We start from the raw sequence: 14903 nt of genomic DNA on the forward strand, positions 1-14903 counted from the left end.
TGTGGGAGAAAAATCACAAACAGCTGTTTGTTTTGTTTTTGTTTGTTAAATGATTGGCTGTCAGCCAAAAGACACAAAGAAAAGTGAAAAACGGCGGTCAAACATTCTAGAATTTAGCAAATTTTCTAAATAAAATGGTTAAAAAGATTTTAATGATTTGTTTGGGTATGTTTAATTTTAACAAAATAGTTATTTTAATAAAAATATTTGTTATTTTACCACCATTACAGGCAACATTTGCCGTTCCCCCATTGCTGAGGCTGTCATGATTGACACCATCAAAAAAGCCGGTGTCTCGGATGAATGGGAAGTGGACAGTGCTGCCATTGGCGGTTGGCATGTGGGTAATTCTCCTGATTCTCGTGCCTTAAGTACCATGAAGAAACACGGTTTACCTTACACTAATAAGGCTAGACAAATTAAATCCAAAGATTTTGAAGAATTTGATTATATTTTTGGTATGGATTATGAGAATATGAGTGATTTGAAAGATCGTGCTCCTAAAGGCTCCAAAGCAAAGTTACTCATGTTGGGTAACTATGGTTTGCCGGAAGAGGAGAAAATCATTGAGGATCCTTATTATGTAAGTTTGTTGTTGGTGTGTGTTGTTAGGAAGTGCCAAATTTACTGGTTTTTATTGTTTGTTTCTTCCAGCAACGTGGTGATGCCGGCTTCGAAAAGGCCTATCAACAATGTGTGGTAGCCTGTGATGCTTTTTTGAAAAAAGCTTTAGCCAATGAGATTTAAAAGTCGTTTTGGAAATTTTAGAATTACAATTAATGATATTAAGGATATTGTGTTGAATAAAGTGACTTGGTCTGGAACCTTTGCAATAAATTGTTTGTACCTGCTCAAATTTCAATACGACGTTTATTTGGACTTACAAATAAGGAAAAAGACTAAAGGACTAATGCGCTTTGGACGTTTCAAAAAGGTATTTTTAATTTCATTTGACCTTTAAATAGTGTAAAATTACTCAAAAGTTTAAGGTTCTCGGTCAGCGATATCAGTCCATATTTATTCCAAAGTGAGGTTTATGATTTATTGATTTTAGTTAATTTTACATTAAATAAATAAAATTAAAAAGTAATAAAACTTATAATTTTCACAACTAGCCCAAAAATACGCTATTGAAAGCACCTCTCAAAGACCTTTCATATGATTTCAAAAATTCAAAACATACCTTTACGTAAAAGCTTAAAAACAACCTTTTTATAATTTGACCCAGCTCACCAAATATTGACCCGAGTTAATGTTTATTTTGTGATCCCGAAGAAATTTTGTACAAATATTTATTAGATTTACACCAAATTATATTTACTAATTGCTTTCTCTAATTTAAAGTCAATAGATATAAAATTTTGTGCTAATTTTTTTATTACAATTTTCTCTTAGTGATCTGATTGTCTTTAAGTCTTAAATTTATGTAAAAAAATACAAAAAGAAACGAAAAATTACCAATTTATTACTTAAACTACGATGCCTTTTAAAACATCATCTATAAAATGATCCCATTTTAATTGCAACAAAGCGTAGGCTCTTTGCTTTTCGCCAGCCTGCAACATGGAATACTTAATGGAATTCCATACTAACTGTTTCAAAGTCTTAAGACCTGCATTATTGGGTGCCAAACTCATAATGGCATAATAGAAATCATAACTTAAACCTTTAGCATTCCAAAAACCGGGATCATCGTTACAAATCACAATAGGTATATTTTGGGAAATGAAAAAGGAACCGGGATGATTGCGTAGATCTAATACTAAATGTAAAACCTGATTTGAGATAGGACTAACTTCCACAGCTATATCGCGGGTCTTGACAGCATTCCATAGTACAGGATGTTTCATGAGAGCATAACCATGACCAATACGAGTGGTATTTAAGAGTATAGCATCTAGTAGATTAAAATCTGTGGAGGCACCATACCAATCTGGGTAAGAGAGGAAACGTTAGATTTGTTAGCAATTAAATTTTTATTAGAAGACTCACTTGTCTCTCCCGCATGAAAGAAAAATCGGGAAGATTTAGGTTTATCACTGAGAGCATTAACAAAATTATATAAAGGTTTACCCTTGTCTTCCTGACCCACCAAATCGAAGCCAATTATATAATTGGGATAGGATTTACTGAAATAATAGTTATTTAAAATTATATAAATTAATTATAAAAACAAAACTATAACGAAAACTTACTGTAATTTCATAAATGATTCAAAATGTTTACGTATAACATCACTTTCTACATTACGATGTGGCGAATAGATCATTTTTATACCCAAGAAATCGGGATGTTGTAATTTAAACTTTTCCACCACATCAATCAATTCGGTAACACTACGCTCAAGAGGGAATATGCGGCCGCTAATGTCATACAACTATACAAAAAGACACATAAATTAGCAACAATTTTAAGATTAAGAATTGACTGTTCCAATACTAGTCAAATTTATAGTTTTAGGTTAGAATATGATCTACAATTTAACTAGTATTACTTAAACAAATCGAGTGTATTATTAACAACCTCATGAAAATTTAAGCGCACTTCCGCATACATAACATTATCATTGTACAACTCTTCCAACATTTGCCAATGATAGGCACGATAAGCGGGTATATAGAGTAAAGCATCCGATATTGTTCTAAACATGTTTTGAAATTTTGTCCAAACAATATTTATCGATGAATATTCTACTGAAATTAAAATAAAAAGCTAATTAATATAACATTTCACATATTCGGAAAAACTTACATTCCGGCGCAGGCGTATAAAGATTTATAAATTTTTCCAGGGCACGATCATAGTCACGACTTGAAATTGAATTTTTACGTTCATCACTTACTCGCACATATTGAGTGGTGCAACCATGTTTTTGTGGCAATTTACGGAATGTTAAAATACTCACACCCTCCTGATTAGTACATCTCAATAAGCCGGGCATATAGAATATGTTTCGCACCACCCATGCCGATGACACAGTGGCTGAGGTGTGTGTATGTAGAACAGCTCCTTTAGGCATTTTTTGTAAAAACTTAAAAACTTTACTGCTATCGATGAGTGGTTTTGCTTTAAAGAAATGCATGCCGGCGGCATTTTTGTCGGGATCCCGAAAACCTTTTGCCAACTCATCGTATTTATACTTGAGGAAAATATCATCTACTTTTGATTCACGACTATTTAGATGTAAACGTCCGCCGGTGCTAAGGAGATCTTCGGCTTGTATAACTGCTTCTCGAGCATCTTGATAAGCTAAAAAATTTTGAAGCAGTTTAAGTTAAAAAAGTTTCTAAGCTGTTGTTTTCCAAAACTTACGCAAATAATTACTCTGTTTTGAGACTGCAACTGTTATTAAGGCTATTAAGGTGGTTGTGATTAAAAGGCTGTGGTTAAGCATTGTGTGTATCTTAATTAAGGTGGGTTCTTAAGTCTGAAAGAAATATACATATAAAAATTTTATTATTTCGATATAATATTAAATTTAACGCTCTTTCTAAAGCTTATGACGACATAAAACATTTTATAAATTAAGGTATCTCCGCGCTGTTATAACGTATAGAATGGGATGAAAACTTTTTTCAAAAAGGCTATGATATATCGAAAGACTAATATGATGGTGATATAATTGGAATAGACTCGGAATCAGTACAGCTCAATACTATAAAAAAATTGTACTTTAGTCCAAAAGATTTTACAAGTTTTGCCGTTGTACTATTAATAATGGGCGTGGCACCTCCAATATGAAGTAAATACTAAAATTTGTATATCGGAGCATTATAACAGCTAGATAGCTTACATTTTTCATGAATAACTTTACTATTATGTACATATGGGCGGTCCAACAATAGTAGTCACGGTATCTAGGAATTCAAATAACGGACATACATAAAAACAAGAACAGTATTTTGTTTCATTTATTAGCGAATTAGGGTATTATATTGAAAATTCTTAAAAATTCTTTTGTTTCATTTATTAGCGAATTAGGGTATTATAGGGAATTATATTGAAAATTCTTAAAAATTCTTTGAGATTTCGAAATTGTTTTTAAAATGTAACTTTTCGAAAATGTAAGAAATTGTTAAAAGGAATCAGTTATCGACTGATCCTCATCAAATTCTGTTGGAATATTTCAGTTCCCTTAGAATTTGTTTATGCCGAATTTCATCGCTGTACTAGTATTTTTAAGACAGTATTACCTTACCCACCTTATGTGGGGTGTAGGGTCAATTATGTACCGATTCTCATAAAATTTTGTACAAAACTTGTTTATGTCGAATTTCAGCGCTGTACTCGTATTTTTTAGCCAGTAGTGTGGGTAAAAGTAGTTTTCTGAAGGGGACTTTATATGGGGAGTAGGCTTTGTAGGGCGATAGCGGTTAGTATGTGAAAACTTGGACCGATATTGCCCATTTTCAATACCAAACAAACCTTACCTATAGGGAATGTTTTTGAAATCATCCAACTTCTTTCGTTCAGACCCTATCGGTCTTTTAAAAGGCAGACGGACGGACATGGCTAGATCGTTTTAGAATTGAATAAGAACCCAGAAATATGTATATTATACTTTTATGGGTATATTTGAAGTGTTACGAACGGAATAACAAAATCAATATACATATGTACAAAAAATTTTTTAATGGTAAAATCTTTTCAAAACCTAAAAATTTACAACATAATTTTTTCGTCTCTCTACACGATAACTCAAGTCGTTCTTCTTATTTGAACCCGAATATCTTTTGATATTAAACGAGATATGTAACTTTTCTTAGAATTTTAGTATAATTATTAAATTTCAATGCAATTTAATGTTTGAACACTTGAAATTATATTCGAAAATTCGAAATTACTTTCGATAAAAGCTTCTAAAATTACTTAATTATTTTCAAAAATTTGAAGTTTAATTTAACTTAAAATCAAATTTCACTATAAATTTAATTATATTTAAACAAATCAATGATTCAAAGATTAAAAACAAATTCCATAACTTATTTTTTGCAAAATTAACACTTTTTTTCTAGAAAATCCCCAAATAAATGAACTCAAATGTTTTGCGTCAAAACACATAAACTACAATTTAATTAATTATACAAATTGTTTGGAAACACAAGAAACTGACTCTAACAACCAATAATTTGTTCCTAAAACTATAGAACACGTACGAAAAAAAAAACTTCCTCAAGGAAAAATTTTCCTCAGCATAAATTTGAATATTTTTTTTTTTTAATGAAAATATTTTGTTAATCAATAGCACGAGAAAACGATTATATTTTCAGTTGGAGATAAACAAATCCAGCAAGAAAACACAAAAATTTAAGCGTCTTAAAATTCACACATAAATTATAAGAAAACTGCATTTGAAGTTGTTAAATTAAACACATTATTTGATTATGAGTAGAATAGAAAAAAAAAAAAAAAACATATAATAATATGACGTAAATTTCACTTAGATGCAAATTGGGCTTATCACACATACTGATGGATATATACAGATATTTTGTACATTTAATACATTTAGCATTTGTATGATAAATACTTTGGTAGTTTTATACACAAAATTAAACAAAGATTTTTATTTAATTGTTTTTTTTTTATTTAATTCAATTAAATTATTTTTTTTCGCGTAATAAACAAAATCTGATTTTATAACTTTAAACCCAGGGGAAGTTTCTCTTTGAAAAAAAAATGTGAATCATTTTTAAGTCAATAGTTTTTGGAAAATCATATTGATTTGATTGCAATCACGTTTATGAATATTTATTTTATAATTATTACGACCTTCTGTTACAAATTTAAGAAACATTTTATAAGCATTAACACTAACCATAAAAAAATTTTGTATTGTATTTGTAAATTACACTCCAAAAAGGTGTTAATTATGATTTTATTTAAAGGCCGTTTCAATAGAAAGTTTCATTTAATTTTTCGTTTCTTTTTTTTTTTTTTTTTCTTTCACACAAATTTTTTCTCCGTTTTTAAATTCATCCGCTTTTTAACACGATTTGTTTAGCACTGTTTGGTCAAAATTTTCGTAGACTACGAAAAAGTTTCAATATTTTTTTTGCCAAAAATTTTTCTACTAGCTCAAAAAGTGTTCAAATATTCATGACGACTTATAAGCGAATAAAGACAAATTTGTTCTATCTGTTTGTTATTTATGTGATTTTGCTGTTGTTGGTTTTCTTAGTGGGAGTTTAATTGTAAAAAAAATGCTAATAGAGAAAGACAAATGTAAAGACCCTTTAATATTGCAAGTACGCTACATTAAGTAGATTGAAAGTTTTGAATTGATACTTGACAGATATCTTTATATTTCTGTATTTAGTTTCGTATGTTCTATTGCGATTTATTGAAGTTTTTTCGCAGGAATAAAACAAGTTTATTTTTTAACATACCTGAGAACTTCCACATACTCTATCAATCTTTTGATTTAAATTGAGAATGATACTGCTGCAAAATCGTAGACAGCCAAAAAGAGAAATATTTTTAATATGAATGTATTGGTGAAAGTTAAAGTTTTGTTGGTGTTGAGTTCCTCTAAAAAGTCTTTTATTATGTTTAGAAATCTAAACAGCAAAAAATCTTAAATTTTTTATAATAATCGTTAGTTATTTCATATATTACTTGGTAATGAGTGGTCATTATCAACCACATTAACTTAATTATAAGTTTTGTATCATTATGTGTCTTATGACTATTACTTAAAAAAATGTGTCTTCATGTCTTTTAGAACATTTAAAACAATTTAATTAAGAAAATGTTTAAATTTTCTCGGCTGTGGAAATTTTTTTTTTTGTGCTTCCTAAACGTTCCAAAATAACTAGTTATTGTATAGCTTATTTGTGGGTGCATTTACATCTTGTTATTTCTTAAACCATGTCGCACCAAAAATATGTAGAGATTAACCACAAGTAGCAAATAGCTTTTACTTAGCTTCTACATAACATTCCTGCTTACCCGATAAATAAAGTGATGACTGGCTATCTTATCATAACTCCTTTTTTTGGAGAAATACACTATTTTACTCTATTGGACCTAAAGTATTTTTTATAGTTGGAAAAGGTGCTACTGAAGTTGTTTATCTTGGATTCAAAAAAATAAAACGTCAAAATAATCATGTTTTAAAATATCTACAAAAAGACTTGTTTAATTGTTTCTGTTCTATTTTTGCTCCATTTTTTTACGTTGGAGTTATCGTTTAATTAAACAGCACAAACTGAAAATACCTTTTAATTATCAATATAATTGAAACCATCAAATATTACACTCATCAAAATTGTAAAAAAAAACACATTATTTTCTATAACTAATTAGACTTTACTAAGGATTAACTACTATTAAGGGCACTTTTCATTGTAGAAACATTCACAAGGGGTTTGCTTGAATCATACGAGAACAGTTAGGAATTCATTTAAGGCTTTTGAGAAATTAGAAATTAGACCAATTTGCATAACAAGAATTTAGTCAAAATTTCGAAAACTATTTTCATCCAAATAAATACATTTCGCACAAACACAACAATAAAATGGAAATAGACCACTTTGTAGTTTAACCCCCATATTCATAAACATCATTTTATTTTAAAAAAGGTTTATAAAAAAACAATTTTCATACGAAATTTGTTTTATAAACCCTTTATAAAATAAATGTTTGTTTACAAATAAGTCTTTAAGGGTATAAAATGAAGGGTATTTTCCATTTCGTTTTACACCTAACAGATTAGCTCTATGTTAATTGCTATTAAATAAACATTTCGCACACTTGACACATTAATGTTTTTATTGTAATTTTAGTTATATTATTTACTTACATAGAAAATAAAGTAGGAAAGAATTAGTTTACTAAAACATATATAATTATTTGTTATTTTTTCACAATTATTTCTAAATTCGTTCATTTACTACAAGACTTTTGTTTTTTGAAATGTTTGTTATTTTCTATGTGAGATCGTTTTTTTTTTGGTTATAAATAAATAGGAGAAAAACTATTATTAACCTTTACTATATAAATCTAGTTTTAATTTTTAAATTCCACAATTTGTTTAAAAGTAATTTTGAAAATAGTGTAATGTCATGTTGTTTTTTTTCTTCGGAATGTTAGTTTTCGAGTTATGCTAGTATTGTGGTAAATGTTGTTTGTAACCAAAACAAAGAGTTGTAAAAGTTCTTCGAAAATTTTGGGTTGGATTTTTTATAATATTTTATAACAATTATTCTGATCTAACCAAATCTAAATCTTGGTTTAGATATTTTGGATTTTCTTATAAAAGCAACAAAATTAGAGAGGTGACTACAAGAATAAGTACAAAAAAAAAAAACAACATGTATTCTGTTTTTGTACTAGAATTAGTTTACTGTCAAAAATGATATATGAAACGTAAACAAATAACATTCATAACATATAAGCAATAACAACTTTTGACAGAAAGGATACTATACACAAAAATGAAATAAAAAACAAGTAAGAAAGTATAGTCGGGCGTGGCCGACCATATGATACCATATATACACCACACAGTGGTATAGGAAAAAAAAAAAGAGGGAAATAATTCGGTAACTTCTAAACGGTTAATCCGATTTTAATGAAATTTGGTATGCACAAAGAGGAGGTGTTGTCGAGTTTAGGTTTTGAATTTGGACCTTATAGGCCAACCAGGGGCCCGGCGGGGGGTCCTCAAATTAGGACACCTCGGCTATGTTAAATTTTTAAAACGATCCTATTTCTTCATTTGAGTTCCGATTTAAAAAAAATTTCGTATATAGAATCTCCTCATCGAGCACTATAAAAAATGTCGTCGTAGCAGTAAATTATCTCTTATAGTTTAGGAGATATTCGCATTTGAATATTAAAATTTTAAAATTTTTACCGCCCTTACTTTAGTTTTTTTGATAATAGCAGGTCCAAATATTTCCGATTTTCGCCATTTTTTTTATTTGCTTAACAACAAGTTTATATACCAAGCAGTGAAAGAATTATGTAAAAATCATGACTGAGTCCAAAGTTATAGGCATTTAAATTTAAAAAATTAAAAAAAGGCGATTTTTTGTCATTTTTTTGGGAAAAAAGTATCTTTTTCTTTTTAAGTTATCTAAAAAGTTTCTAAGAAGATGTATATAGAATTTATACTTTTTGGAAAGCTGACTTTACATAAAATACGATAAATGAAACAAAACCTAAAAATTTTTGATACCGAGGGGACCAGGTCCATCCAAAAAAACCCTATTTTTTATGGAAAATTAAATTTTGAGCAAAAATTCTCAAATCGCATAGTCGATATCAAATTATAGTGACCTGTTTTATATGACCCAATAAGTTCTTAATCATTTTGTAACGGGTTTCGATAACCCCGCCCCTGGTATGGATATAATAGGCAAAAAACCAAAAAATCCCATTTTTGGGATTTTTTAAAACTTTTTTGGGAATTCCGGGATTTCTAATAAGAAAATTCGAAATTTTTATTTAATTTTGGATTTTGAGTAAAAAAATCTACCTAACTGTAAAATTTCATCAAAAAATATTCATAAATAAAATTTTTATTGCAATTTGAAAAATTTGTATCTTCGCAAAAACTGAATAAAAAACATTTTTTAATTTTTTTTAAAAAAAGTATTCCGCGAATTTTTTAATTTTCAAAAATTATATACAGTTTTGAAAAATAGACAAAATTACCTTTCCATTGATATATAACATGCCTACCTAATGTTTTTTAAGTGACAAATTAATTAGGGAAAACTCAACATCTTTTAGAAAATTTACCTAGCACTATTATTTTCATCCATATATGTAACAAATTTAAGAGTTAACCTTATGGATGAAAATAATAGTGCTAGGCATATTTTCTAAAAGATGTTGAGTTTTCCCTAATTAATTTGTCACTTAAAAAACATTAGGTAGGCATGTTATATATCAATGGAAAGGTAATTTTGTCTATTTTTCAAAACTGTATATAATTTTTGAAAATTAAAAAATTCGCGGAATACTTTTTTTTAAAAAAATTAAAAAATGTTTTTTATTCAGTTTTTGCGAAGATACAAATTTTTCAAATTGCAATAAAAATTTAATTTATGAATATTTTTTGATGAAATTTTACAGTTAGGTAGATTTTTTTACTTAAAATCCAAAATTAAATCAAAATTTCGAATTTTCTTATTAGAAATCCCGGAATTCCCAAAAAAGTTTTAAAAAATCCCAAAAATGGGATTTTTTAGTTTTTTGCCTATTATATCCATACCAGGGGCGGGGTTATCGAAACCCGTTACAAAATGATTAAGAGCATATTGGGTCATATAAAACAGGTCACTATAATTTGATATCGACTATGCGATTTGAGAATTTTTGCTCAAAATTTAATTTTCCATAAAAAATAGGGTTTTTTTGGATGGACCTGGTCCCCTCGGTATCAAAAATTTTTAGGTTTTGTTTCATTTATCGTACTTTATGTAAAGTCAGCTTTCCAAAAAGTATAAATTCTATATACATCTTCTTAGAAACTTTTTAGATAACTTAAAAAGAAAAAGATACTTTTTTCCCAAAAAAATGACAAAAAATCGCCTTTTTTTAATTTTTTAAATTTAAATGCCTATAACTTTGGACTCAGTCATGATTTTTACATAATTCTTTCACTGCTTGGTATATAAACTTGTTGTTAAGCAAATAAAAAAAAATGGCGAAAATCGGAAATATTTGGACCTGCTATTATCAAAAAAACTAAAGTAAGGACGGTAAAAATTTTAAAATTTTAATATTCAAATGCGAATATCTCCTAAACTATAAGAGATAATTTACTGCTACGACGACATTTTTTATAGTGCTCGATGAGGAGATTCTATATACGAAATTTTTTTTAAATCGGAACTCAAATGAAGAAATAGGATCGTTTTAAAAATTTAACATAGCCGAGGTGTCCTAATTTGAGGACCCCCCGCCGGGCCCCTGGTTGGCCTATAAGGTCCAAATTCAAAACCTAAACTCGACAACACCTCCTCTTTGTGCATACCAAATTTCATTAAAATCGGATTAACCGTTTAGAAGTTACCGAATTATTTCCCTCTTTTTTTTCCTATACCACTGTGCACCAGTTATGAATATTAAATGTGATTTATTTTTCATAATAAAGCATTTATCTTCAATATTCCCTTGTTCCAATACATTTAAGCAATTTATGGATGAAAAACTAATTTTCTGAAAGAGGCTTTATATGGGGGCTAGGGGCAAATATGTACCAAGCCCGATAAAATTTTGTGAATATATTTATATTTACATAATATTTTATTGTGCTGAATTTCATCGTGATATTTGTGTTTATAAGTTAATTTGGGACATTCAAGTAATTGTCTATAGGGGACTTTGTATGGGAGCTAGGGTCAAATGGGGCCCGATCTTTATGAAATTTGGCAGGGTCATCAAGACTTCTATAAAACTTAGTTGTGCCGTATTTTATCGATATATCTGTATAATGGACCGATTTTAATAGGCTTCGTCATTGGGTCAAGTAAAACGTGCGTGCCAAATTTCATCCAATTATCTTGAAAATTGCGACCTGTACCTTGCGCAAAAGGTTTACATGGACAGCCAGCCAGACGGACGGACATAGCTTAATCGACTCTGAAAACGATTCTAAGCCGATTGGTATACTTTAAGGTGGGTCTAGGTCGAATATTTTTGTATGTTACAAACATCAGCACAAATCCAATATACCCTCCCCACTAAAGTGGTGTAGGGTATAATCAGCTGCTTTAGGGCAGTCACCTTTCTAATTATGCCATGATATATTTATGTAAACTAAAGAATTCTGAGTCTGAGTTGATCAACAACTCTCGCGTTATCGCTATTAATTTCTTTAGGACAGTCGGGCTTGTGTTTTTAAGTTTGCAGTTATACATTGCCTGCATTAGCCTCGTGCTATCGTTTTACCTTGAAATGAGGTTATGTTTTGACTGATGAAGACCATAGAATGCTTAAATAGTTTATACCCTGGTGGAGACCATTAAAACTCTTAAACATTACTGGTGGGGTACCATCGAAAACTCAAGATTTGTTTAGTATTTGTTCCCTGCTTCCTACATGAAGTTATAGGTCAACTTGGAGGATTTCATTTAAACCAACTTGGGCTACCCTGGCGTTTTGCTTATATAAGCTTTGCCATTTAATTAAAAAATCAACAAAAAATTCGACTATTATATAGGGTGTCAAAATAATGCGTCTCGTAGACCTAGAATTTTTTAAAACTTAAAAATTAAATACAAAAGAAATATACCCTACTATTTAAATATTACAATAAAACCATTACTATAAATGTATATATTATTTACATATTTACATAAAAATATAGCTTATATTATAATTACTTACAAACAATTAAATCACTCAATCCATTAAATTAGTTTAAAGGGTCAATTAAATCTTTTGATTGTAAACAAACACAGTTTTGTAAAGTTTATATGAAATTTTAAACATCTAACAGCTTAATTGATTTATAATAATGTTATTGTCGAAAAAACACACTCAAATTAATAATAATCATATCGAAAATGTATAAAGTAACCAAATAACACAAATAATTTAAGTTATTTTAGAAATTTAAAATTTGTTTCTAATTTCGCATACGTGTGTGTACATCAGATACGTGTGTTTGTTTCTAACTAAATAACTATTTTGAATTGTTATTAAAAAAAATTTACATTATGATTTCTTTATGTAGATATGTATGTATGTTTTTTTCGCTACTACCGCTGACGTTATAACCGCCAGCGTGCGTCTTTAAACAAAATACGGTTTGTTGACTTCGTTATGAGAATATTTAATTATAATTGAAATCTTCGAAATGTATGTAAATGTGCAAAAAAAAAAAGTTGACAACTAAATTGAAATTATTTGTGCTCAAAATTATTCTGTCAACTTTTTAATGTTTAGTTTTTGTTAAGATTCTTAAATTTTATTTAAATTTTTGCAGCATAAATAAAATTAAGTTTTGTTTCTTTTAAATATTCAGTGAATAGTAAAGTGTTTAAGTTTGAGTCATAAAATCAATTAATGTCAATATACATATGATGTTAATTTATGGAATTTTACATTTTATTTAAAATTTTATAAAAATCTTGGTTTGAGTTTTAAGATACTTTCTCATTTTGTAGTAGAAGTGTATAAACAATGAAAAGTTGACTCCACTTTACTGTCACTTGACTTCCTTCTTTTTCTTATATAAAAGAAGAATTAGTTGTATACATATAGTATGAATCCTTTGGTAGCGATTTGATTATTATAAATCTTGTTTATCCATGGCAATTGTGATATTTATACCTTACACCACTTTAGTGGGGAGGGTATATTGGATTTGTGCTGATGTTTGTAACATACAAAAATATTCGTCCTACAAAAATATTCGTCCACCTTAAAGTATACCAATCGGCTTAGAATCGTTTTCTGAGTCGTTTAAGCTATGTCCGTCCGTCCGTCTGTCTGGCTGGCTGTCCAGGTAAACCTTGTGCGCAAGGTACAGGTCGCAATTTTACGTTTCATTTGACCCAAGGACGAAGCCTACTGAAAATGGTTAAAATCGGTCCATTATTTCACCTAGCCCCCATAGAACAGGTCCCCCCGAAAAGGGCTTCTGAGCTCATAATTATGTTAAATATACAGATATATCGATAAAATACGGTACAACTATGTTTTATAGAAGTCTTGATGACCCTGCCAAATTTCATAAAGATCGGGCCCCATTTGACCCTAGCTCCCATACAAAGTCCCCTTCAGAAAATTACTTGAATGTCCCAAATTAACTTATAAACACAAATATCACGATGAAATTCAGTACAATAAAATATTATGTAAATATAAATATATTCACAAAATTTTATCGGGCTTGGTCCATATTTGCCCCTAGCCCTCATATAAAGCCTCTTTCAGAAAATTAGTTTTTCATCCATAAATTGCTTAAATGTATCGGAACAAGGGAATATTGAAGATAAATGCTTTATTATGAAAAATAAATCACATTTAATATTCATAACTGGTGTAGGGTACCATATGGTCGGCCACGCCCGACTATACTTTCTTACTTGTTTTAAGATGGTTATGAACGTTAAAGGCATTCATTTCTCACACCAAGAAGAAGAAGAATCCTGTCAAAATGGATACATATTGATTCTATATCAATCTATCTTATGTATGAAGGTGTGGAACTTTCAAAATTTTGGTTGCATTTATAGCTCATAATTATAGTTTGTGTTTAAATTCCACAATTTTCAAAGCCAGCTGCCATATTTATTGCTCATAGCAATGATATTTACTGGCAAATAAACAAATATCAATGTATTAAACTCATCTCTGTTTACAAACAAATCAAAACTGCTGAATAGAATAAATTGCATCAGTGAACTTGACAATTGAATGTGATAACGAAAGTGTGATGGCGCACATTCATCACAATATAACCATCAACACGAGATCACACGAATTTATTTAAATATTGTATGGGACATACACAAACTATTCAAAATTATCACCCCTACTAAAAGATATGTATATATTCATACAAATGTTTGTATGTAGATTACAATACGAGCGATAAACTGCTGACAAATAATATAAATATTAATTGACATTTATTTCAGTAATAATAAAACCACAAAAATATATTTTTTAATGTTAAACTTAACAAAGTTAAAATCACGAAAATTATTAAATAAATTTAATAGTTTACTCACGACTTAGATGAAAAATATTAATTGTTTTAAAAAATTTCTATTATTTTTATCACAAACCTTTAGAAAATTGTTATACAAATGCATAGTTAAACATGTCGCTGCAATTGTAATGATGGAAAATGTAACATCGTTTTAGATGAAAATGAAACTGTTTCTCACACCCTAACCTACATACATACATATAAATACATATTTACATGTGTA

The 14903-nt window shown here is 29.1% G+C and overlaps 3 protein-coding genes across 3 annotated transcripts in view; 2 read left to right on the forward strand and 1 right to left on the reverse strand.

Moving 5' to 3' along the window:
* Window positions 1–856, forward strand: LOC119605345 (low molecular weight phosphotyrosine protein phosphatase 1-like). The gene is made up of 3 exons (XM_037958389.1): window positions 1–165; window positions 231–583; window positions 655–856. The coding sequence occupies exons 1-3, from the start codon at window positions 135–137 to the stop codon at window positions 745–747; spliced, it is 477 nt and encodes a 158-aa protein (XP_037814317.1). The 5' UTR covers window positions 1–134; the 3' UTR covers window positions 748–856.
* Window positions 739–14903, forward strand: part of LOC119605319 (adenosine deaminase 2) — a 22303-nt gene continuing 8138 nt past the window's right edge. The window contains exon 1 of the mRNA XM_037958368.1: window positions 739–934. The gene's annotated coding sequence lies outside the window, so the exon portion shown is untranslated. The remainder of the gene's footprint in view (window positions 935–14903) is intronic.
* Window positions 1355–6101, reverse strand: LOC119605336 (adenosine deaminase 2). The gene is made up of 7 exons (XM_037958378.1): window positions 5819–6101; window positions 3313–3427; window positions 2752–3249; window positions 2524–2693; window positions 2196–2377; window positions 1993–2129; window positions 1355–1933 (listed from the first exon to the last, which is right to left on the reverse strand). Exons 2-7 carry the CDS (start codon window positions 3392–3394, stop codon window positions 1470–1472), a joined length of 1533 nt encoding a protein of 510 aa, XP_037814306.1. The 5' UTR covers window positions 3395–3427; window positions 5819–6101; the 3' UTR covers window positions 1355–1469.

This window comes from Lucilia sericata, unplaced genomic scaffold (assembly GCF_015586225.1).
Source record: "Lucilia sericata isolate MDLA Ls3-8-SP2 unplaced genomic scaffold, ASM1558622v1 Contig000015F_arrow, whole genome shotgun sequence".
NCBI classification, from domain to species: Eukaryota; Metazoa; Arthropoda; class Insecta; order Diptera; family Calliphoridae; genus Lucilia; species Lucilia sericata.